We start from the raw sequence: 26872 nt of genomic DNA on the forward strand, positions 1-26872 counted from the left end.
TTGGAAGGGAATGAGGCTACACCAAGTGAGGTTCTCTGGACCTTCTTACACACAGCTCTACCACGACCTAAAATGCCTGACTGAAAAAACTCTGACTTGGTAACTCTGGAGCAAAAATGCAATACACATGTGTTTCAAAGAAATTACTGCTGCTAAGTTGCTTCAGTCGTGTCCGACTCTGTGCAACCCCAGAGACGGCAGCCCACCAGGCTCCCCCGTCCCTGGGATTTTCCAGGCAAGAACACTGGAGTGGGTTGCCATTTCCTTCTCCAATGCACGAAAGTGAAAAGGGAAAGTGAAGTCGCTCAGTCGTGTCCGACTCTTTGCGACCCCATGGACTGCCGCCTACCAGGCTCCTCTGCCCGTGGGATTTTCCAGGCAAGAGTACTGGAGTGGGTTGCCACTGCCTTCTCTAGAACAGACTAAAGAACAAGAAGAGAAATGTCCCTCCCCATATTCTTAAGGTAAATAATTAGGAGTCCAAGTAACAGCCTTACCAGCATACAGATATCCATGGGAAGGAACACCCTTCTTCTGCTCCCGTGATAGGGGGTGGCTCTCAAGCAAGTGACGATGCCTTGTGCTTTTCCGATGTGACTGGCGGCATGGTCTGCATGAAGATCCTTTATGCCTGTGATTTCAGAAATCTAACAATTAGGCCGCTCTTTTCTCTTCAAATGCGTAACAAGTGAATACAAGCAGCATAGGGAAATCACCTTAACACGTAAAAGGTGTTTATCCTGTGTTTCATATCTGAAAAACAGGATTTATGTGAGCAAAACTGGGCACAAAGACAAGCTGATCATTTACCAGTAACAGGCTTCTGAACGTCAACTTTTAAATAGAAGGTTTCCTCAGACGACAGCATACCAAGAGCACATTTGGAATTTTAATCAGCTCTTGTGAAAAACACTGCAAGTCTTGCATTTCTTCTCCTCAGTGCAATTTCCATATGACCTCATTTTAAGTATATGCCTAACAGACTTTCTGCTCTTTGCGCCCTCCTTTCACTGCGTTGGCAAACATGTCACTGAATGGGCAGGCAGAACAGGCCTGGGAAACTGGGCAAGGACTTGTATTATTCTTTTAGGCTGACATAAAGACATATTGTTTTCTTCAAATGGATGGTATTGTCCTTGCCCCAAATAATTCCATTACAATCCTCATGACAATAAGCCTCACCAACTTAGAATAGAGTCAAAGGAGCAAAAATATCTAAACTCCATAGTTTGGGGTTTTGTTTTTTTTTTTAAGAAAAATCTCATAAAAACTTACAGAGTTTTATTTCTTCAACCTTTGTCTTAAACATGGGAAAGTATTATTGACAAAGAAGAAAGGAGTTGGGGGGGCGGGTGCGGGGGTGGAGGGAGAGGGGGCTCCGCCGCCCTCTCCCTCCCCCTCCTCGGCCCTCCGCCCCCCCTCCCTTTAACAAAAAAAAAAAAAAAAAAAGAAAGGAGTCAGGTCATAGGGCTTCCAAACAGTAAGGGTTGCATAAAAAAGTAAAATCATCTGCAATTACCAGATTATTAATTATAGCATGAGGCAGCTAAAGTACTTTTATGAGAATCTGGGTATTTTCATTAGTCTGCATTCCATTCCAAAGAAAGGTATATATTTATTATATTTCCATTCTACCTTGAAAGAAACAGAAAAGCTAGTCCTTTATAGTTGGTGCAAAGAAAAATTTTAACGTTAAACTGGTTAGACTGTCAAATTGTATGTTAACAGTATGGAGGGTCCTTAAAAAACTAATAACAGAGTTACCATATGATCCAGCAAGTTTATGCCTGGGCATATATCCAGAAAAGATGAAAAGTCTCATTTGAAAAGATATATGCACCGCAATATTCACAGCAACACTATTTACAATAGTCAAGACATAGAAACAGCCAAACTGTCCATCAGCAGATGAACAGAGTAAGATGTGGTGCACACACACAAGGGAACACAACTCAGCCATAGAAGCAGAAGGAAACGCTGCCACTTGCAGCAACACGGGTGGACTAGGGATTACCGTACTGAGTGGTAAATCAGACAAAGACAGATACTATATGATCCACTTATATGTGGGATCTGAAAAATCATACAAATGAACCTACTTACAAAACAGAAACAGACTTACAGACTTAGAAAACAGACTGGCAGTTACCAAAGGGGAAGCAGTGGGAGGGGCGAAGTAGGAGCCTGGGGCTGCCAGATGCTCATCATCATATAGAATAAACAACAAGGGTTTAGCACAGGAACTATATTCAGCTCTTATAACTACAACGAAAAAGAATCTGAAAAAAAAAGTATATATGTAACTGAATCACTTTCCTACATACCTGAAATTAACATAATGTAGATCGACTATACTTCAAGTAAAAAAAAGTATTTTCTTTAAGAAAGAGAAGTATAAAATAGGAAAAAAAAAAAAAACTTACCCAATATTTCTAGTGTTAGATAAAGAAGAGAACTCTGTGTATTTTCAGCATAATTTTCTAGTTCCTGGATATTACGATATGCTTTGTCATCCAAATTTTTTTCCTACAAACAAAATGTTTTATTTGTTTGATGGTTAATAACTTATTTTAAAAATGCACAATTTTTCCCCTAAAGAAATGACTATTAAATAATTAAAACTATTGGTATGAACTGTTTATTACACAATAAAATAAGATCCTACATGTTCACTACTTACAAATCACCCCTCAGAATAATACCTCAGGAATAATCTCAATGCACAAATCACCACAGACGTGGGGTTGGCTTAATTTTTACTTGCTTCTAAAGTCTAAGGTCTTTTTATACAGTTCATGAGGTTCTCACAGCAAGTATGCTGTGGTGGTTTGCCATTTCCTCCTCCAGCTGACTCACTGGAAAAGTCCCTGATGCTGGGAAAGACTGAGGACAGAAGGGGGCCTTCGGGGATGAGATGGTTGGATGGCATCACTGATGCAATGGACATGAACTTGGGCAAACTTTGGGAGATGACAAGGGACAGGGAGGCCTTCAGGGAATCTTCCCAACCCAGGGATCAAACCTGTGACTTTTTCATCGGCACGCAGGTTCTTCACCACTGAGCCATCAGGGAAGCCCCCACCTTAGACTGTGTTGTTGTTCAGTCACCCAGTCATTACGGAACTGGGCTTCCCGTGCTATACAATAGGTCCTTGTTGATTATCTGTTTTATACACGTTTTATTTACAGATCAAATGATAACATGTCTGGGGTTTACTTTAAAATAATCAAATACGGTTTAGTGAGGGAAGTTGGTAGAAAAAAAAATGAAAAAACACTGGACATGGGTTTATAACTATTAAAGCTAGGTGACACTATTTTCTCTACTTTTATATAAGTCTGAACATTTTCTATTTTTAAAAAAACACCAAAATAGTAGAGTATGATATGCACATGCATGCCTCTGCCTGGACGCCCGTTCACCTGTCTGTCTCCAGGTACCGGGGTAGGAGCTGAGGTAGGTGGCATGCAGTGATGGAGAACAGATAAAATGGCATAGTTCTCTAAAAGTCTGCTTCCTCCAAAATATTAATATACATATTAAAACATTTCTTCCCTGAAGAATTAGCATAAGGATTAAAAGAGGAGAAAAAACAAGACTTGAGCAACTGCAACTTACTCTTTCATCAATGATTTTCATAAGCCATCTTTTAGTCAGATTATGTCTTCTGACAGCCTAAAAAAAAAAAAGTTTTAAGTTTTTGGAAAGTACTACAAATGACTTCTGTAGACCTGAATAACATAAACAAACCAAATACAAAACCAGGCCAGGGAACATCTGTAATAACTCATCACCAGACAGCTATGTTAAAAACCTAGGGAAAAAGAAAATGTCCCTAGAAAACATTTTAAAACATTTTCAAGTAAAGATAATATATCCAAAACTTTTTCACTACTCTTTTCCTTATACTATTAGTAATTAGTGAATCCACTTTCAAAACAAACAAAAACACAAGAATTAAGCAGAGCAAGCTTCTCTATGCGGTATGCCTCGACTTCCATGCTTATTACAAACTTCTTTCCATAAAATGAAGACCCTATTTAATGAAAATAACCACTTTATAAAAAAGAAAAGGCTAATACAGCTCCAAAGAAAACAATCTGCAGGGTACAGTGTTATCTTACAAGTAAAGACACTCCATTAAGAAAGAGCACACTTAGTGCTTAGATCTTGGTCTCTAATACCATTTCCATCAAAGGAAACAGACTCTAAAAAAGGGGATTCCAGAGCTGGAAAAAGGGAGATTCGAGAGGATCCTGAACCATTTTATTGTGCCAGAAAATAGAAAGTGCAAAAAAAAAAAAAAAAGATAGGAGGCATGTTAGGACACAGGAGCCAGTCTGAAGGGACTCTCATTGTCCAAATATGGGACTATATGAATACCAAATAATTAAGTACAGTAATGAGGTATAATCTGCCTGCCAGTGTAGGAGACATAAGAGACAAGGGTTCATTCCCTGGGTTGGGAAGATCCCTTGGAAGAGGAAATGGCAACCCACTCCAGTATTCTTGCTTGGGAAATACTATAGACAGAGGAACTTGGTGGGCCACAGTCCATAGGGTCTGAAAGAGTTGGACACAACTAAGCGAATAAGCATGCATGCAAGCAATGATTTATAAAATACTGGACAAAAATGCAGTTTATACCAATAATTAATAAACAAATAAATAATATAGGAGAGTGAGAGCAATTGCTTACAGTAGCATGCCAAGTGGTAAATGTGAACAGAGCATTAGAGTTGGGACATTATCATTCTGTAATCATAACAGTAAAGACTGGATAAGAACCATCAGTGAATGTTACGTTTCACAGGAAACTGATGAGGAGTAGGATATTTGCATTGTCTTAAAGTTGATTAGTTGCAAGGGAAATTCTAATTATACAGTAGACTACACATTGGGAGAACCGGACAACATCTTGAATGTTAATGAAAATGAACAATGCAATAAAGGACGGATGGACAGAATGTGTCTCCAGATGTGACACTCCAAGAATACATCACTGATGCAGTATTCTGGCCAAGAGCGCATAACCTGAACCATCTAAGCAGGATAAAATATTAGACAAATCCAAAATGAGGAATGTTCTACTACAAAAAAAAAGATGTTATACACTTCAAACATGTCAATGTCATAGAAGACAAAGAAAAACTATGGAAATGTTCCAGATTAAAGTAGGCTAAACAGATATGACTGAAAAATACCTGACTGGATCCTACACTGGAGGGGAAAAATACATTAATGTATATCATTAGGTCAACTGACAAAATTGGAATATGACTGGAAAATCAGATGAAAGTTATTTCAAAGTTAAATTTACTAAAGTCAGTAACTATTCTGGTTAAATAAGAGAATATCTGTATTCTTAGGAAATACTAAAGTATTGAGAAATAAAGGGACATGACGTATGCAACTTATACTCAAATGATTTAAAAAAATTAAAAAAATTATGTGTGAAAATATACAGAGATCATGCCAGCACACACACACACGAGTGAGCACACACAAATGATTAACAAATAGGATAAAATGTTAACAACAGGTAAATGTGAGTGAACGACACAGAAGTGTTCTTACAAGATTTTTAATTTTGTAACCTTCCTAAAATTTTGAAGCTATTTCCAAATAAGGTAAACACTGCTTTTGTGCCAAGTCAACACTAAGTATAATATATTTTCACAAGAAATACAGTAGTGAAACATAAAGTCTCCAGGATATCCCACACTTCAACTGAGACTCTAAGATGTCACTGATACTAATGTAAAGGCTGGCAGGCTCATCCACACACATGCAAGTGGCAAAGGATGGAAGTGTGCAGAATGGAGCCCACCTTGCCCGACAGGAAAGCAGCAGAAGCTATGAGGGCTGCAAAGAGCTGGTCTGGAAGTGCTCTCAGCATTGCTACAATTACACAGCAGCACTCCCACAGGCCTCTCCCCCCAGTTCCAAGAATCAGCCTGGGATACCTCAGTCACTTCAGTCTTGCTCTCATTTTGTTTTGTACATGTCTGAGAAGGGCAGGGCTTGTTTGATCTTTGTAACCACACCATCAAGCACCATTCCTGGCACATAAAAGTACTCAGCAGATACTAAACCACTGAAAAGTCAGACTCCTATTTACTCAAGTCTGACGCTGTAACAGCTGCAGTTCCTTGACCACAAAACAGAGTTCTGTCTGATTCTGAAGGACATCAGAGATCAAGATAAAAAAACACATAAGAAGCTGAAAACCTGTTAAATAAAGGTATCAAAACTTTGCAAATAGAAGCCAAATGGAATAAAAATCATGGCTATAATTATTAGAAATTATAGGAATTCATCTATTCTGTGCTCTAAAAGCACCAATGAAACAGCGCAGCAGGAATGTACTCTCTGTTCCCCTATTTAATCTTCTGAAGAACCTGAAGCTCTTTAAGCAATCAGTGGAAAGTCTGACTGGACAGTGGCGCAATAAGTATGTGCTCCAGAAGAATGGGAAGAAGTAAAAAACACACAATCAGGACAACCGCTCTGAACACTACCTGCTTCTTTCAAATGTTCATGTTAATCTGCAATACCTGTCATATCAGAGAGCTGGCCAACATTAATCATCAAAATTTAAGCAGCTTTTAAAACTGGACAAATTGTCATACATGTAAACATTCTGTAAATCAGATATGTCTTCTGGCATTTAAATGAAGCTAAGACAAGATAAATTTATGTTAAATAAATCTCTGATCTTTCAAGTTATTTCCTGACAAAGGCCAGAATCTTCAATACAAGTCTTAGCATAAACTTCTAACGCAGTCAGGTTTGTATATAAAATAAGTAGTTTCTGGATTTTGGAGAAACTTTCCTTTAAACTGAGTCAGCCAGGATGAAGTTCTTGAAGTGGGATGACTAAAGGGAAACAGCTAATCCGATACTCAAGAGCTTCCCATCCACTTTTCCTTCCCAGTCCCTGATGGAGGGGCCTGGTTCTCCAATTACTGAGGTTCTGTGAAGTCAATCTGGGGCCAAGAAAAGGGGCCTGCCTCTGCTGGGGCACAGACCTGAGAAGGAGTGTACCACTCAGGTCTGTCAGAGGCTCCTGGGACAGACGCTGTCTTCTGGCACTTACGATGTGACAACAGGGACACAGATCAATGACAAAAGGAGCCTAAACCCTGTTCTCTGCTGCTAGTTCAATGTATTTTTAAACTGTGTAAGGCTAGTTGTGAATGAGGAATCCATAGAGCTTTAATGTAAAACTACCCAATACATCTTAGTGTACAAATAACAACCTCGCCCATAGGCTTCCATTCTCAGATACCTAAACTTCATCAACAAAGAGGCAATTCTATGAAACTAGACAAGGCAGCTTTAGGAATGATAAGAGCACAAAAGATCAATGCATCATTTTCTACAGTCCAGCGTATGAACTAAAGCACTGGAATAAGGAGCTACTTGGCAGATAGAATAGAAAATTTAAAATGTCATTGTTTCAAAATTTGTAGGGCTTAAATTCTGCAACCAAACATGTGGAAAATAATTTATAACATAAACAGACCAAATTCCTCTTTCTTCTTTTAATAAACACACTAAAGATGTGAGTAAATTACTTGTTAATGATTTTAAATTCTGTCAAAACTAATATATATCTGACTTTCTTCTTTTAATAAACACACTAAAGATGTGTGTAAATTACTTGTTAATGATTTTAAATTCTGTCAAAACTAATATATATCTGAACGTTACGTGAGCCCAAGAATATTTTCAGGATAGATTCCCCATTGCCACTATCCAACTTGTATGTAACAAAAAGTATGCTTAAACAACATTCTTACAAGTGAAAAGTAGCTGTTTCTGTTTTACCTTCCACAGTTCAATGGCCACAGGCTGATGTGGTGGATTGTCACTGTATATATCATCCACAGTTTTCTTCCAAAACTGCATTCGCATCAGTCCAATTGTTTTCTCAGAGACAGAGTCCTTAATCTATAAACAGGGTTTAAAAACATTAACAACTGCACTACTCAGAGTCTCAGAAATCACTATTTATAACCATAAAATCACGTAATTCAGTCTTCTCTGCATTTAATTTTTCCTTGAAGTTATATATCGGTTAAATTGTCACCATTATGAGTTACCTAAGTAAAAGCCAAAGATTACTTGGTGCTTATTCAAAAATATCCTCAAGGTCTGCATTCAAAAATACCAGCAATTCTTCTAAAAAAGTTATAAGGAAAAACAAAGGAGGGGGGACATTTTGTTTTAAAAAAATTTAAGAAAGATCAACCAGTCACATATAGACCTATTTGAATCCGGATTTAAAGAGAGAGACAACTAGGAAAATTTGAACACCAGATGTTTAATGATATTAAGGAATTATTTTAAATTTTTAATATATAATAATAGTAGTGTTATTTTTTTTAAGTGAATTCTTTTAGAGATGCAAATTGAAATATCTGCAGGTGGAAAAATTCATCTGAAACTTAACTTCAAAATAACCTGATGTGGCTGAGGAGTAAAGATGAAAAACAAGATTGGCCTTGAGCAGGTAACAGCTGGAGGTGGGTGACGGGGTACATGAGGGTTCATTATATTTCTCTCTCTGTATATGGACATACTGCATTCTATATATGATTGAAACTTTCCAGTGGAGTTTTAAAAAAATAAGTGGAAGGGAAGAAAAACAATCCTCACTTGGTTAGTGATAGCAAAAATATTTTTTAACTCTGACGATAAACCTAGTAAATAGAACCAGAGGCTTTTCAGAGGAAGCAGAGAAGGAAATATTGTTTATCAAATGTCTACAAGTTCCAGGCCCTGTGTAGGTACCATGATGTTACCTGATCACAATCATCAGAACAAACTCACAGGGTCCTTATCAACACATTCATTCTACAAATACAGAAATTATGGCTCAAAAAGGTAGAAGCTTATCTCACGCACATGGAGAAGACTGTGGAGAGGGCAGGGGCTGACTGCAAAGGGACACATACGGGAATCTTTCAGGCTGATGGAACTGTTCTGTATCACGACTCTGATGGTACCTACAGGACTTGAAGCAGTTTTCAAAACCTATAGGTCTATATACCACAAAAAGTGAATTTTACTGTGGTACATTTAAATAAACTCACTCGTTCATTCACTAACTTTTTAAAAGACTGCTAGACTCTCTCCCTAACTTACTATTGATTAAGAATGGCCTTGTTAAGTTCTGGCAAGAATCATCAATGAACGCTAAATCTAGGAGGAAAATTTTTTCTAACTGAGCTATAATTGACACATAACAGTTTCATTGCTTTAAGTATACAACATGATTTGATATGAGCGTGGTGGGCTACAGTCCATGGGGTCGCAAAGAGTCGGACATGACTGAGCAACTAAACCTACCTACCTACCTACCTACCTACCTATATATTGTGAAAGATCACCATAGAATATCTATTATCACCACAAAATTAGAAATCTGCGTATGTCACGAGCTTTTAAGGTCTGCTCTATTAGCAACTTTCAAATGCATAGTAACAGTATTAGCTGTGCATTCATGCCCACGCCTTATTTACTTACAGTGGCAAGTTTCTACTTTTTAACCACAATCACTCCTCTCACCCATCTCCTAACCCTGTCTCTGCGACCACCAATCTGTTCCCTGTATCTACGGGCTTGCGAATTTTTTGTTTGTTTTGCTTTAGATTCCACTGTAAGTGAGAGCGTATGGTATTTGTCTGTCAAACTCATTTCACGTACATGAAGCCCTCAAGGTCCATCTGTGTTGTCACAAATGGCAAGGTTTCCTTCTTCTTTATGGTAAGTAATAACTCATTGTGTAGATATACCTCATCTTTTCTAAGAATATATTTACATATTTATATTTTTGGCTGCACTGGGTCTTCGTTGCTGCCCACGGGCGTTCCCGAGTTGCAGTGTGCTGGGGTGACTCTCTGGGGCAGTGCACAGGCTTCTCACTGCGGTGGCTTCCGTGGTGGAGCACACGCTCCAAGGTGGCCCGGTTTCAGCAGATGCAGCAGGTGGACTCAGGGGTTGCCGTGGGCAGGCTCTAGGGCGCTCAGGCTTCAGGAGCTACAGCTCATGGGCTCAACAGCTGTGGCACATAGGCTTCAGTTGCCCACGGCATGGAGAATCTGCCTGGACCAGGGATCGAACCCGTGTCCCCTGTACTGCAGATTCTTATCCACTGTACCACGAGAGAAGTCCCGATAAACCACATCTTTATCCAGTCATCCACCAACGGACACTTGGGTGGCTTCCATACCTCGGCTATTGTAATAATGCCGTGATGAACAAGGAGGTGCAACTATTTTTTTCAAATTAGTGTTTTCATTTCCTTTGGCTAAATACCCAGAAATGGAATCACTAGATTTTGTAGTAGTTCTAATCTTTTAGGAATCTCATACCATTTTCCATAGCAGCTGCACCAATTTGCACTCCCACCAACAGTGCAAAGGGTTCCCTTTACTCCACAGCCTCAGCGTTTGTTGTTTCTTGTCTTTTTGATGACAGCTATTCTAATAGGTGTGCGGTGACGCCTCACTGTGGGTCTGATTTGCACTTCTCTCAAAGTGACGCTGAACACATTTTCATGTACCTATTGGCTGTATATGAGGTAAATTTTGATGAGGACCATGGTCTTAGAATGTCTCCTCACATTCAACAGGAAAAAAATATTAACATCTTGACCAGTGGCCAAAATTGCTATCACAAATAAGAGGCACACAGCCATGTCATGCCTCATTGTGATTCCCTGAGAAGGACATACACCATTAAGACATTAAGTATTAGATTAGAAATGTATAATATAATTGTGACAAAAACTCCAAATGAGAAATATTCAAGATTTTTAAAGGAACAATATGGTTTTTTTTAATGTCAGTGTTTAATAGAAGACAAAGAAAAGCTGTGGAAATGCTCCAGATAAAAGGAGGCAAAAGAGACATGAAAGCTTAAATGTAATATGTGATCTTAGTTTGGATTCTGTACAGAAGGGTTTAAAGATGCCATAAAAAACATCACTCAATCGTTCAACAAAACTGGAAACCAGAAGGTAGATTAAATAAAACTAGTGTATCTGTCTCAAATTTACTCAAACTGGTAAGTGTTATGAAAGAGAATATTCTTGTGCTAATGAAATATCGCTCAAGTTTATGAGTAAAGGGGCATGGTGTAGTCAAGTTACAGTAAAATGATTCATAAAAAGAAACACAGTGCATTAATGTGTGTACATATACATGTGTGTGTATACAGAGAGAGAAAAAGAGAGGGAGAGAAAGGAAGGAAGACAGAGAGAAGGAGAACAACTTGATAGAGCAAATGGGGCCAAATATTAACAAAAGGGCATATCGGTATTCTTCGTACTATTCTTACTCCTGTGCGCATGAAAGTATTTCCAAATAAAAAAAAATTTTTTTAATGGTCTTGGTGCTGGGTGGGTCTCTCTCAATGTTTAGTGTTCAGATCCCATGGCATATGGTCTATTCTAAATACAGCATCAAGAGTAATCCTTTAAAGATGTGGGCACATACATACAATGGAATGTTCAGTTCATTTCAGTCGCTCAGTCGTGTCCAAATCTCTGCGACCCCATGAATCGCAGCACTCCAGGCCTCCCTGTCCATCACCAACTCCCGGAGTTCACTCAGACTCACGTCCATCAAGTCAGATGCCATCCAGCCATCTCATCCTCTGTTGTCCCCTTCTCCTCCTGCCCCCAATCCCTCCCAGCATCAGGGTCTTTTCCAATGAGTCAACTCTTCGCATGAGGTGGCCAAAGTACTGGAGTTTCAGCTTTAGCATCAGTCCTTCCAAAGAAATCCCAGGGCTGATCTCCTTCAGAATGGACTGGTTGGATCTACTTGCAGTCCAAGGGACTCTCAAGAGTCTTCTCCAACACCACAGTTCAAAAGCATCAATTCTTTGGCGCTCAGCCTTCTTCACAGTCCAACTCTCACATCCATACATGACCATAGGAAAAACCATAGCCTTGACTAGACAGACCTTTGTTGGCAAAGTACTGTCTCTGCTTTTCAATATGCTATCTAGGTTGGTCATAACTTTTCTTCCAAGGAGTAAGCGTCTTTTAATTTCATGGCTGCAGTCACCATCTGCACTGATTTTGGAGCTCAAAAAAATAAAGTCTGACACTGTTTCCACTGTTTCCCCATCTATTTCCCATGAAATGATGGGACCAGATGCCATGATCTTCGTTTTCTGAATGTTGAGTTTTAAGCCAACTTTTTCACTCTCCTCTTTCATCAAGAGGCTTTTTAGTTCCTCTTCACTTTCTGCCATAAGGGTGGTGTCATCTGCATATGTGAGGTTATTGATATTTCTCCCATCAATCTTGATTCCAGCTTGTGCTTCTTCCAGCCCAGCATTTCTCATGATGTACTCTGCATATAAGTTAAACAAGCAGGGTGACAATATACAGCTTTGATGTACTCAGACATAAAAAAGAATGAAATAATGTCACATGCAGCAATATGGATGAACCTAGAGATTATCAGATTAAGTGAAATCAGAAAAACAAAGAAAATACCATGTGACACCACTTATTTGTGGAATCTAAAATACAACACAAATAAACTTATCTACAAAACTGAAACAGGCACACACAGAAAACAGACCTGCAGTTGCCAAGGGGGAAGGATGGATTGGGAATCTGGGACTAGCAGATGCAAGCGTATCGGATGGACAGACAACAAGGTCCTGTCGTATAGCACAGGGAACTATATTCAATACCCTATAAAAAACATAATGGAGAAGAAAAAATAAGTTAAAAAAACTTTTTTAAAAGACTAATCATTTCAGGAGGACACTGAGCTCACTTCTCCCCCAGTGAACACATCAAAAATACATCTACATCGCTGAAAACCACCTGGAAACTGGCAAAGAGAGGCTCTTCTACAACCAATGGAGTGGGCAGAATGGGAGGGACACATATGAGGTTGGGACCTAGGCCCTTAGCAGGGGACACAGGAGGAGCGGAATATCACACACAGGCTCAGGGATCCACCCTGGGAAGACAATTACCCTTCGCTAGTGTGAAAACCAGTGGGACTTACTGGAGTGCTGTGAGAAGCAGAGACTGTGCACAAGCTTACTTACTCCCAGGATTTGCATCAAGGCTGCAGACGGAAAAGTGCCTGCAGCTCTGACCAGATGCCTGCTCCAGCCCCTCTTGTCCAGCACTGCTCTCCACTAAGACAAAGGCTATCACTGCCAAGGAGTGTGCACACACTCAGAGAAAAGGAAGCCAGCCTGGACCCGAGCTAGCACGCACGACACGCTGCAGGCTGAAAACTGCCCGGGGCTCTGCGTGGCTTCCGGGACTGTTCCCGCATGCATCCCAGCCCACCCAGCTGCCTGCTGGAGCCCCTCTGGCTTTCCAGTAGGGCTGAGGTGCCCTGCCAGAGGAGTGCACACACTGAGAGCTCAGGCCAACCCTTAGAGCTTGTGTCTAAGACCCTGAGCTCTGATCGCACCCAGACAAGGGGATGACCGCCACTGGAGGAGCCCAGGAAAAGCCCCAGCTCACACCTAGCTTAGCTATAGCCCCTTCATCTTTAGCCCTACCTCCCACCACAGTGGTAGCTGCCAGCACACCCCAAGAGAAGACGTGACCTACGCTCACTTCAGATCCAGCTCTCCCACCAAAATAACTGGGCACAAACAGACTGCATAGGGACAGCCCCACAAAAGGACGCCCCTTCAAGATTGGGACAGGTAACCATTCTACCTAATTTCATACAAAGTTATACAAAATGAAAAGACAAAGGAATATATTTCAAGTGAAAGAATAAGGGGAAAAAACTGAGAAAAACCCCTGGTGATACAGAGATAAATAATTTACCCCATAGAGTTTCACAGTAACAGTAAAAGGAATGCTAACTAAATTTGCAAAAAGAATCCATGAACACACTAAGAATTTAAACAAGGAAACAGAAAATATTAAAAAGAACCAGTCAGAGCTGAAGAATACAATTAAAGAAATGAAAAGTGCACAGGAAGGAATGCACAGCAGACTAGCGTGACGGGCGGGGGCGGGAAATGGAAATTACCCATCAGAAGAGCAAAAAGAAAACAAAATTTTAAAAACGAGCATAGTTTAAGGGACCTCTAAGACAACATCAAGTGTACTAGCACTCACTTTATATGGATCCCAGGAGAAGAGGGTGAGAAAAGAGTAGAAAATGTATTTGATAAAATTACGACTGAAAACTTTTTGAAGTTGAAGAAGGAGACAGATTTCTATAGGAAGCACAAAGAGCCCCAAACAAGATGAACCCAATGAGACCCACACCAAAACACATTATAATTAAAATGGCAAAAGTTAAAGAGAATTTAAAGGCAGCAAGAGAAAAACAGAGAGTCAAACACAGGGGAATTCCTGTAAGGCTATCTATCAGCTGATATTTTCTGCAGAAGCTATGAAAGCCAGAAGGGAGTGGCATGATATATTTAAACAGCTAAAAGGAAAAAACCTACAGCCTAGGATACTCTACCCAGAAACGTTATCTTTCAGAACTAAAGGAGATAAAGAACTTCTCAGACGAGCAAAAATTGAGTTTACCAGTACTAAAGCAACCTTATAAGAAGTATCAAGGGTCTTTTTCAAGTGGAAAACAAAAGATTATAAGAAGCAAGAATTCATAGAGGAAAAAAAAAAATCCCAGTAGTAAAGACAAATCTTACAGTAAAGAAGGTGTATCGACCACTTTAAATAAGCTGGTATGAAGATTTTTTAAAAAATTGTAAAAGCAACCATAACGACAATAAATGGTAAAGAGACAGCCATGCAGATGAAAAGTTTAATAACAAAAACATAAAAATATGAGGGGTGGAAGTAAAAATTGTCTAGAATGTATTTGAACTTAAAAGACTAGTTTAAGTCCAGTAGATATAATTACCATATAAAACATACACAAATCTCGTGGCAACCACAAAATAAAAACCTACGATACACAAAAACCAGTAAGAAAGCAACCCAAACATAGTGTAAAAAGACAATTGCACAACCACAATGGAAGAAACAAAATGAAGAAATGAACAGAGAAAAACTACAAAAACAACTGGAAAACAAGTAATAAAGTCAGGAAGTCCAGTAGTACACACCTATCAATAATTACATTTGCACCACCTACTGAACGGGAGAAAATATTTGCAAATGAAAATCCTTTGAGGGGTTAATAGCCAAAATTCAAAAGCAGTTCATACAACTTGATATCAAAAGAACAAACAAAAGACCCAAATAGACACTTTACCAAAAAGATATACAGATGGCCAAGAGGTCCACAAAAAGGTGCTGAAACATCACTAAGCACCAGGGAGGTATCACTTCACATCTGCAGAATGGTTATCATCAAAAAGACCACAAATACTGTTGGTGCAACCACTGAGCTGGTCATAGCCAGCTGTCGTATAAAATCCACTTTTCATTGCGTGTCACAATCCAGTTGAGAAATGGTTTCTTGTACAGAATAAGAGGACACTTTAAAAAAACAATTTTGGATTTGAAGGCAGCTCATGTGGAGAAGGCAATGCCACCCCACTCCAGTACTTTTGCCTAGAAAACCCCATGGATGGAGGAGCCTGGTAGGCTGCAGTCCATGGGGTCTCTAGAGCGGACTCAACTGAGCGACTTCACTTTCATTCCCTTTCATGCATTGGAGAAGGAAATGGCAACCCACTCCAGTGTTCTTGCCTGGAGAATCCCAGGGACAGGGGAGCCTGGTGGGCTGCCGTCTATGGGGTCACACAGAGTTGGACACGACTGAAGCGACTTAGCAGCAGCAGCAGCATGTGGCATACACTTATTGAACTTTTTCACCTTTCCAGTTTGCTTCAAATGCCAACATCCACAGAACGGTTGATGTTGAGTTCTTCAGCAATTTCTCGTATAGCTATAAAAAGATCAGCTTCAGTGATCCTCTCAGTTGGTAGTTGTCAACTTCTGCTGGCTGGCCACTGTGCTCCTCATCTTCAAGGTTCCTGTCTCCTTTGCAAAACTTTTTGAACCATCACTACACTGTATATTATCAGTTCAGGGCAAATGCATTGTTGATGTTGCAAATTGTCTCTGCTGCTTTACAACCCATTTTGAACTCAAATAAGAAAATTGCTCAAATTTGCTTTTTGTCTAACATCATTTCCCTAGTTTGAAATCAATATAAAATAAATAGCAAGTAATAATTAGCAAAAAAAAAAAAATAAAGTGATAAACGTGCATTAAAATGATGTATAACATAACCACACTTAAGAGTGTATTCCAGTATCAAAGAACAAAGTTCAACAATGCAAAATTACAATTACTTCTGCACCAATATAATAAATCCAAATAAATCAAAACCACTAATTTGAAAAGATATATGTACCCAGTGTTCATAGCAGCATTATTTACAATAATCAAGATATGGAAGCAACCTAAGTGACCATCAACAGATAAATGGACAGAGAAAATATGGTACACACACACACACACACACACACACACACACACACACACGATGAAATATTACTCAGCCATAAAAAAGAATAAAATTTTGCCATTTGCAACAAGAAAGGCCCATAGGATATGATGCTTAGTGAAATAAATTAGAGAAAGGCAAATACTGTATGTTATCACTTACATGTAGAGTCTAAAAGTTAACACAAATGAATAAACATAACAACAAGAAAAGAAGAGAAACAGACTCACATATATAGAGAATAAAGCAGAGGTTACTAGTGGGGAGAGGGATGAGGGGAGGAGCAACATAGCGATAGGGGAGTAAGAACTACAAACTACCATGTCTAAAGTAAGTAAGATACAAGGATATACTATACAACACAGGGAATATAACCAATACTTTATGATAATGTTAAATGGAGTATGACCTATAAAAATATCAAATCACTATGTTGAACACTTGAAACTAATATAATATTATAAACCAACTGTATTTTACTAAAAAAAATTTTTAAAGGGTAATCCTTTTAAAACATGACCAAGAGATAGTCTCTTTCTTTGCTCAGAATCCTCCAGCGGTTTCCCGTCTCACTCAGAGTAAATGCCAAAGTGGCTGCAGTGGTCTCCAACACCTTACCTTTCTGGCCCAGATGCCTCTAACCTAATCTTCCAAACTATCCCTCCCTCTCTGCTGTGTCACCCTGGCCTTCTTTCCTTTGAATGTGTTCGGCACACATACCTCAGGACTTTTATATTTGCTGCTCCTTTTGTCTAGAATATTATTCAGCCACATATTTCACACTCCTTTGCCTCCTTCAAATCTTTGCTCAAATGCTACATTAGTGAGGTTTTGTCTTATGGAAACCCCTGCTACACCAAACCTTCCCTAACCTCCTTAACTTTTCTATACAGAATTTATTTGCTCCTTGAGTGCAAGGACTTTGCATGTTTTACTCAGTGCTATATAACCCAGTACCTAAAATAGTACCTAGCATATTTTGGGCAATATCTGTTGAATGAATGAATGAACAAGTCTGTGTGTGCAAAAACAAACAGTAAGACAGACAGCTGCTGGGAGATGGAAGTCTTGTGAAGGGACCACAGGACCAAGGGGCAACCAGGGGCACACTGCCTGGAGTGCAGGAGCAAAAATGCCTGCATAGTTGAATTCATTCAATTAAAAAACAAATGCAGCAAGACACTCTTATAAGATGACAGACAATTAGGGAAAATATGGAGGATTTATCTATTAAAAATGGAATTTTTTATTATTTTAAAGTTATAATGGAAGATCACAATGGAGATTATTTATTTTTAAACTGTGACTGACTTAAGATGCTGAAGTATAGTTTATACCTGAAAAAGGAAAAAGTGAAAAAATACAGAACCATGACTTCTAGAAATACACCAAGGACAAACAGCTGGACTCAATTACTCTGCAGATTCATCAAGTCGAAGCTTCGTCAGGCCTCAGTGCTACAATCATAGCCTCCCGTTCGCTCCTAGCTCACCTCCTATCGTATTCACCAGAGGCTGCATCAAAACTGGCCACACTCTTCAAGACCCCCAACCCTCCCACGCTCCCTCACTCTCAATATCTGATCTCTCCATTTAATTTACTGAGAAAATTAAGGCCATTCTATCTCAACTCCCTCAATGACACTCTCCATTTCAATTTATCTTATACCTCAGCACACATTCTTTCCATTCTAATAAAAGGAAGACTCTCTCCTTCCTTTGTTATTCTTCAGACAAGAGTTAGTATGATATAAGATTTGGGTTTGCTATAATTACTTCAATTTCCATTTCCCTTTAAAGTTAAAAACTCATTTCAAAAAGTGCTCTGAAGAACTGCTATATTCATGCAAATTATGCAAATATTGTAGAGAATAAGCAGTAATACTCTGATTAACCTATTCAATTAATAGACAAAAGTGCAATGTTACTTGCATAGTTTAAAATATCCTTAGAAAAAGAAATTCCAGGATGGTCTTTCCAGAAACATTAAATTAAGTTCATTAGCTACCTTTATTTTTGGAATTGAATTGTTAAGCAGGAGAAAGAAGTCCCCAGCAGAGACCTTAAGCATGTCCAACATATAAGTTACAACTATCGTTCTTTATTATTCAGCATTAAACACATTATATCATAATTTTTTGCAAATAATTTATAAGGTATTTTAATACCAGCCTGAGCCAGTTCCACATTGAAGGCTCTCAGTGCAAAAGCAGAGCTTCTGGATTCGGCAGGGAGTAAAAGGGAACATAAATAGCCTTCATAATCTCGTTTCCTGTAACAAAAAGCAGAAAAAGGTAATTATTTTGCACTTTCCAAGTTGCACACAAAAAATACTGACCAAAATGAACTAGAAACATGGCTTCAATTCAAAATGGGCCTTAAGTTTCCTATATTTTATATCTGTTTCTCTACAATTACAAAAAAAAATGTATCTGTCTCCAATTTCAGAGCAGTTAAAATAATCAATCTCTATTAATTTATTTTGACATGTAATATATATAATTTTAACTATTTCAGAATCACTTTGGTTTTAGTAATAAGAATTCAAATGAGCTACAGATATAGAAATCTAGAAAACAGTTCCAATAAGTCCTGGTATGAATACACACACATTTATATACAGGTAAGACATAAAGACAGAGAACAGCACGAGGCGCCGTCGGGGAGAGTGCGCCCACGTGTATGCACACACACTCACTCGCAGTCCCTACGGCATCTGTTGAGAAAGCCTAGAAACAATGACATCCGCCCCTCCACCCCAAAACTGACACCTAGACCTTGATCTCTCCACTGCAAGAAACGTAGGCTCCTTGAAGCAATGAGTGACTCCAGGACTGGTGCACGGAAAATACAAGATAAGCCTGGAGCATCTTCTTGAGTAGAAAGTGAACAACCATTCAAAGAATGGAGGGCCCTGTCAGAGGCCAAAGAAAGTGGCTTGATGAAGTTCTCACTGGCCGAGTGGGGCACCATTCAGACACCAAAAAAACACTGAGAGTAAAGACTGCAACAGGACTCCATGAGCCCAGACCAACACACATGAATGAGTAAACAAACACAAAGAGAAGGAAGAACGTGACAACCAGTACATGGAAACTGAGAAATCTAGAAGACACGACTGAATTTTTTAACATCACCATTTGAGAGCTCTTAACTACCAAGGTAACCACTGATTCAGGCAAATATCAGTGTCTGAAAATGTTAAACAAGTGAAAGTTTGACAGGAAAAGGATATTTACATAGTATTAAAGTATGACTGTGAAGAGAAGAGAAGCTAAAAGCAAAGGAGAAAAGGAAAGATATAAGCATCTGAATGCAGAGTTCCAAAGAATAGCAAGAAGAGATAAGAAAGCCTTCCTCAGTGATCAATGCAAAGAAATAGAGGAAAACAACAGAATGGGAAAGACTAGGGATCTCTTCAAGAAAATTAGAGATACCAAGGGAACATTTCATGCAAAGATGGGCTCGATAAAGGACAGAAATGGTATGGACCTAACAGAAGCAGAAGATATTAAGAAGAGGTGGCAAGAATACACAGAACTGTACGAAAAAGATCTTCATGACCAAGATAACCACGATGGTGTGATCACTCACCTAGAGCCAACATCCTGGAATGTGAAGTTAAGTGGGCCTTAGAAAGCATCACTACGAACAAAGCTAGTGGAGGTGATGGAATTCCAGTTGAGCACTTTCAAATCCTAAAAGATGATGCTGTGAAAGTGCTGCACTCAATACGCCAGCAAATTTGGAAAACTCAGCAGTGGCCACAGGACTGGAAAAGGTCAGTTTTCATTCCAATCCCAAAGAAAGGCAATGCCAAAGAATGCTCAAACTACCACACAATTGCACTCATCTCACACGCTAGTAAAGTAATGCTCAAAATTCTCCAAGCCAGGCTTCAAAAATACGTGAACCATGAACTTCCAGATGTTCAAGCTGGTTTTAGAAAAGCAAAGGAACTAGAGATCAAATTGCCAACATCCGCTGGATCATGGAAAAAGCAAGAGAGTTCCAGAAAAACATCTATTTCTGCTTTACTGACTATGCCAAAGCCTTTGACTGTGTGGATCACAATAAACTGTGGAAAATTCTGAAAGAGATGGGCATACCAGACCACCTGACCTACCTCTTTGAGAAACCTATATGCAGGTCAGGAAGCAACAGTTAGAACTGGACATGGAATAACAGACTGGTTCCAAATAGGAAAAGGATTACTTCAAGGCTGTATATTGTCACCCTGCTTATTTAACTTATATGCAGAGTATATCATGAGAAACGCTAGGCTGGAAGAAGCACAAGCTGGAATCAATATTGCTAGGAGAAATATCAATAACCTCAGATATGCAGATGACACCACCCTTATGACAGAAAGTGAAGAACTGAGAAGCCTCTTGATGAAAGTGAAAAAGGAGAGTGAAAAAGTTGGCTTAAAGCTCAACATTCAGAAAACGAAGATCATGGCATCTGGTCCCATCACTTCATGGCAAATAGATGGGGAAACAGTGTCAGACTTTAATTTTGGGGGCTCCAAAATCACTGCAGATGGTGACTGCAGCCATGAAATTAAAAGATGCTTACTCCTTGGAAGGAAAGTTATGACCAACCTAGATAGCACATTCAAAAGCAGAGACATTACTTTGCCAACAAAGGTCCATCTTGTCAAGGCTATGGTTTTTCCAGTAGTCATGTATGGATGTGAGAGTTGGACTGTGAAGAAAGCTGAGCGCCAAAGAATTGATGCTTTTGAACTGTGGTGTTGGAGAAGACTCTTGAGAGTCCCTTGGACTGTAAGGAGATCCAACCAGTCCCTTCTAAAGGAGATCAGTTCTGGGTGTTCTTTGGAAGGAATGATGCTAAAGCTGAAGCTCCAATACTTTGGCCACCTCATGCAAAGAGCTGACTCACTGGAAAAGACTCTGATGCTGGGAGGGATTGGGGGCAGGAGGAGAAGGGGACGACAGAGGATAAGATGGCTGGATGGTATTACCGACTCGATGCACATGAGTTTGGGTGAACTCCGGGAGTTGGTGATGGACAGGGAGGCCTGGCGTGCTGCAATTCATGGGGTCGCGGGGAGTCAGACATGACTGAGCAACTGAACTGAACTGAAAGTAGCTACTCACCAAATAAGTATTATTTACTAACTTTTTTATTAATTAAATTTAAAAGGCAGAAACCTTGAAAGACACCCTCTCAACCAAGTAATTAAATTTAAAAGGCAGAAACCTTGAAAGACACCCTCTCAACCAAGTAACAGAAAGTTCACCCCACAGTAATAGGATAAATCAACATGCTGTGCTTCCTGATAAGATACGGAGAAAACCACAGAGTGAGTTCTGCAATATTCTTGCAAAAACTGTATAAACCCAAATTGAGAGAACCCAGCCGATTCTCCTTAAAAAAAAAAAAAAAAAAATTAAGTTCATGGAAGATGAAAAACTGTTCCAGATTAGAGAAGACTAAAGACTTTTGACAACTAAATGTAGCACATAATCCTGGATGCATGAAAGTCATAACAGAATAACTAGCAAAAGTTGAACAGAGTCTGAATTAGACGGTAATATTGAATCAATTTTAATATCTTGATTTTGATGGCTGTACAATGACAATAAGGGAAAGAATCCTTGTGTATTAAGAAATACACACCAATAACTAATAAAGGAGATAATAGGTCATCTACATCTTATTCTCAAGTGGTTCAGAATGTCAACAATGAGAGAACTGCAGTGAAGAGTGTATTGGAGCTCTGTGTGCTGTTTCTGTAATTTTTATGTGAATTTGAAATTACTTTAAACTGAAAAGTTAAAAAAAATATAGTCCTTACTATACTCATTCTAGGATGATGTAAGTCTAAAGTACTAGACTGCCTACTGACAAAGCTGCTTTCATTGTAATTACCTGGAACCTGACTGTAACAGTACTTCCTATAAAAACAATACTCAACATTAAATGGGTCCAACCTCATTCCACGGAGTTTAGGTTCTGAAACTCGGACTACTCCCACTTTTCAACTGGTTCACATTTTGCTGTGTGGCTAACAGAGAACTTAAACTTCACAATCCCCGCTCAACTTCCACATAGACTAAAGGGAGAGGGCATGAATTGTAGCAACCTAGCGATCACAAGACAGGTCTACTGAAAAACCCCACCAGTTGCAGTTTCAGCTATAATATGGAGGGTCTGGGCAAAACAGCTTTATAGCTCACACTTTTAAATATAGATAGATGTAAATATTTTCAAATTTTATTACAAAAAGTCTGTAAACATCAAAAGTGTTTAAAACACCTGAAAGCTAATATGGAACAGTGAGAAAATACTGAATAGGAATCAAAACTACAATCTTAATTTCCATCATTCAACTAGTTATTGACAGAAATGATATCAGTCATGTCTATTTCCTAACTTATAAAATGAAGCTTGATAACCTACCTGTTTCATATCTCCTAAAAAATAACCAATATGTGAAGGATTTTCAAGCTTCTTACAGGAAAATGAAAAATAAAAGGATGACAGAACTATAACAGTCCTTGGGAAATAAAGATATTCTACACAGCTAAGGATTTGCCCTGTTAATAACTTTTTTTTAATATTTTGGTTGGAAATTTTTCTAAACAATATTACCCACTTCTTCACATTAGATAGAATACACTGACTACTGACCCATTTCTTCACCAATCAGGATCATTGTTATAAACATAGATTACTAGTATACAAGGATATCCTTTAAGTGGCAAACCAAGGTCCAGTTACCTCAGAACTGTAACAGATAGTGAGAAATCCTGTACTGTGATAGCTTTATACAGCAACACAGTCAATAACTTTTCATTTATTCATTCAAACATTCATTCAGTGCCTACAACATGCCAAGCACTGTGCTAGACACTGAAGATGGTACAGACTTCATCTAGCAGGGAGAGACAGACATATGAGAAATAAGCATATCTAGTGCTAAGACTGCTATGCTAATTCCAATGACCTGTGCGGCTGAAGCACAAAGGAAGAAGTGGTTCCTCAGTGAGGCTGGAGCACTTCCAGATACCACCAGTAGCAACCTCATCTCCTTATTAGAGCATTAATTCCCAGGTCTAGAGGCTTCCCAGGTGGCGCTAGTGGTAAAGAACACGCCTGCCAATGCAGAAGACAAAAGATGCAGGTTCCATCCCTGGGTCAGGAAGATCCCCTGGAGGAGGGCATGGCAACCCACATGAGTATTCTTGCCTGGAGAATCCCACCATCAGAGAAGCCTGGCAGGCTACAGTCCAAAGGGTCACAAAAGAGTCAGACAGGACTGAATTGACTTAACACACAGGCAAGGCCTAAAGAACTGTTTCTCAAAACCAGACCCCAAGAGGCCTACATATAATAAATTAGGTTTGAAACTTTCCCAAGAATCTTGATTCCTAGAAGAACCCCAGTGGGCTAACCTGAAGTTATACGGTATCTCTTCTGATATTTGGAAGCTTTGCATAAGACACATGTCCAAAACAATCCTGCACACACAATTTCAGAGTCCAAATCTTGCAAAGATTAATGGACAATAAGAAGCTAAAAGTTATCTTCTAAGTTTCAGTTTGTTTTAAACTTCTAGTTCTCTGTTCAAGTGTCATTATGTGCCTGAATTTTTACACCCATCATGCAATTTAATCCTCACAACCACCTTATAAAGTGGAAGTATAAATCTGCTGCTAAGTCACTTCAGTCGTGTCCGACTCTGTGTGACCCCATAGACAGCAGCCCACTAGGCTCCCCCGTCCCTAGGATTCTCCAGGCAAGAACACTGGAGTGGGTTGCCATTTCCTTCTCCAATGCATGAAAGTGAAAAGTGAAAGTGAAGTCGCTCAGTCGTGTCTGACTCTTAGCGACCTCATGGACTGCAGCCTACCAGGCCCCTCTCTCCATGGGATTTCCCAGGCAAGAGTACTGGAGTGGGTTGCCATTGCCTTCTCCAAAAGTATAAATCTACAAATGAGGAAATAGGTGAATCTTAGTTAACTCTCCCAAATGACACAACTAGCATTAACAAACTCAGATAAGGTTTGCCTGCTTTAAATCACTAGAGTCAACAGCCTCCATTCCACTTAATTACCAATATGGACAGATTAAGTGTCTCCCCATTTGTAAATATATATTTGAGAAAAGCTGTTATGTGATATCTACAGACTATTACTAGAAGAACATAAAAGAAATCTGTAAGAGCGACTCAACCCTGGATAGGAAAGTCAGAGGACACTACTGGTGTCAAAGAAAAACCGCACTGAACAAGTGACTGTGGATGGTATACATTTTGGTAACCTAAACTGTTTATTATCAAAAAGTGGTAATTTTAAACTATATAAAAATGAATATAACTTTTTTGGCTTTTACAATTTTTAATGCCCTGATTTCCACTAATGCTACCTTGTTTCTCCAAAAGTAATCAACAAGCAAACAAGGGGGGATAGGTACACTATTTTTAAAAGCATTAAAAACAAAACACTGAAATGCATGGGAATTCTGTCATTATACTACATTTTGCTATAACGGAATTCCAAAAAATTGGGATTTACTAGCCCAATCAAATCCAGGGTGGTTAACTACTCTAGCACTTCTCAGAAGCCCTTGAGACCAGATATTTTGAGACCTTCTGCCGCTTTTATTAATCAAAGGCAGCAGAGTCGGGGAGGGGAGCGGTGTATTTTAAACCATTCATCCCTGAAGTCAGACCTGGAATCCAAGACAGGCCCCTGCCGAGATGTATCAGGTAACCTGAAACATCCAATTCACTCCTCTGTGCTTTTCACGTGTTACCTGAACAAAATCGTCATTAAGCCTCTGACTTTATGAGGCTTAGATTCCACTGAACTCGGGTAAATCCCCTGAATTCTCTCTAAATCTGTTTCCATATCTGCTAGATAAGATAATACCGTTTATACTGTACTCACTGTGCCCCTGCTTTGAGCCAGACATTGTTCTAAATGTTTTAATTCATAAAACTCGGAGTGTACAACTGTCCGTCATACTTTGTGGCGAAGATTACATAAATTACTTGTAAACTAATATCTTGCATAATGCCTGACTGACACACAAGAAGAACTCAAAGTTAGCCACTGCTTACTTAAAATTAATTACTAGTCATCTTTCACATTAAATAAAAAACACTCATGTAAAAAGCTTAACGTTAAGACTCAAGCAACATGACAGACGAAGGAATTTTGCCACAATTTTGGGACCGATGTGAAAGCTCCTGTGGCTTCACTCCCACCACACACCCAGGGATGACCCCAGGGCACACGCATTGGAATGCCAAGAGGCAGGTCGGCCTCGAGGCCCGCCGCGCCCACGAGGGTCCCTTCCGGCCTTGCTCCCCGACCTCGGGGCAGGCCGGGCTCTCTCACCGCAGCAGCTCCAAGCAGTAGCGGTCAGTGCCCGAGGCGCCAAGTCCACTACCCGCGGCCACGCTCCTCCCGGACGCCACGGGCTCCGAAAGCCGCCGTGCGCGCGCCCACAGGCCCCGGGGTGGTCGGCGGCGACACAGGCCGGGGACGCCGAGCCGCAGAGGTCCCCATGCCGAGCCCAACGTGGAGGCCGCCATGACACCGACGCCGCCTGCCCTTCGACCCCGCGTTCTCGGCGCGCGGCTACGCTCGGCCACGCCCCCGGCAGGTCAAGCAGCACGGCGAGGCGGCGGGAAGGCGATCTCTGGACGCTGCTCGGAGAGGAGCCAGGTGTCGCTGTGGTCTGCCGCCGTGCACCTCAGGGAGAGCCCCGCCTGAGTCCCAGGGATTCCGCCCAGGCTCTCCCCTTCCCTTCCAGGCCCTCCTGAAGATGTGTTTATCGAGATAGGAGAATGGAGAATAATTTAACAGTTTACTAGCTTGATTTATAACTTTTAAACAATTATTCACATGGCATGTGAGCCTCCTTAGGCCCTCTTAACCTCAGGCCGGTGAAATGTTACAGTTGAGTCTAGTTGCCAGGACCCGAGACCTGGTCCAAGCTGCTTACATCTGGATCCAAGTAACACCTCCTGCGTCCAGATTTGACCAGACGTTTCCTGCTGCCGCCACACTCTTCAGTTCAGTTCAGTCGCTCAGTTAGTGTCCGACTCTTTGCGACCCCATGGACTGCAGCACGCCAGGCCTCCCTGTCCATCACCATCTCCCCGGAGCCTGTTCAGGCTCATGTCCATTGAGACTGTGATGCCATCCAACCATCTCATCCTCTGTCGTCCCCTTCTCCTCCTGCCCTAATTCTTCCCCAGCATCGAGGTCTTTTCCAATGAGTCCTCTCTTCACATCAGGTGGCCAAAGTACTGGAGTTTCAGTTTCAGCATCAGTCCTTCCAATGAATATTCAGGTCTGATTTCCTTTAGGATTGACTGGTTGGATCTCCTTTCAGTCCAAGGGACTCTCAGGAGTCTTCTTCAGCGCCGCAGTTCAAAAGCA

General features: G+C 40.1%; 1 protein-coding gene across 3 annotated transcripts in view; it reads right to left on the bottom strand.

Annotated features, from left to right (window-relative positions):
- Positions 1 to 26044, bottom strand: part of NDUFAF6 (NADH:ubiquinone oxidoreductase complex assembly factor 6) — a 51060-nt gene extending 25016 nt beyond the window's left edge. The window contains exons 1-6 of one of the 3 annotated variants that reach the window (XM_061439330.1): positions 25823 to 26044; positions 18621 to 18720; positions 7835 to 7957; positions 3620 to 3676; positions 2424 to 2526; positions 498 to 631 (exon numbers count right to left, since the gene is read on the bottom strand). In XM_061439330.1, coding sequence (XP_061295314.1) covers positions 498 to 631; positions 2424 to 2526; positions 3620 to 3676; positions 7835 to 7957; positions 18621 to 18720; positions 25823 to 26019 — 714 coding nt within the window. In that variant the 5' untranslated portion in view covers positions 26020 to 26044. Of the gene's footprint in view, positions 1 to 497; positions 632 to 2423; positions 2527 to 3619; positions 3677 to 7834; positions 7958 to 12609; positions 12726 to 18616; positions 18721 to 25822 lie in introns of those variants that run through there. The other 2 variants (XM_061439332.1, XM_061439331.1) reach the window with 2 other exon arrangements.
- Positions 26045 to 26872: the final 828 nt, after the last annotated feature.

This window comes from Bos javanicus, chromosome 14 (assembly GCF_032452875.1).
Source record: "Bos javanicus breed banteng chromosome 14, ARS-OSU_banteng_1.0, whole genome shotgun sequence".
In the NCBI taxonomy this organism is placed as follows: Eukaryota; Metazoa; Chordata; class Mammalia; order Artiodactyla; family Bovidae; genus Bos; species Bos javanicus.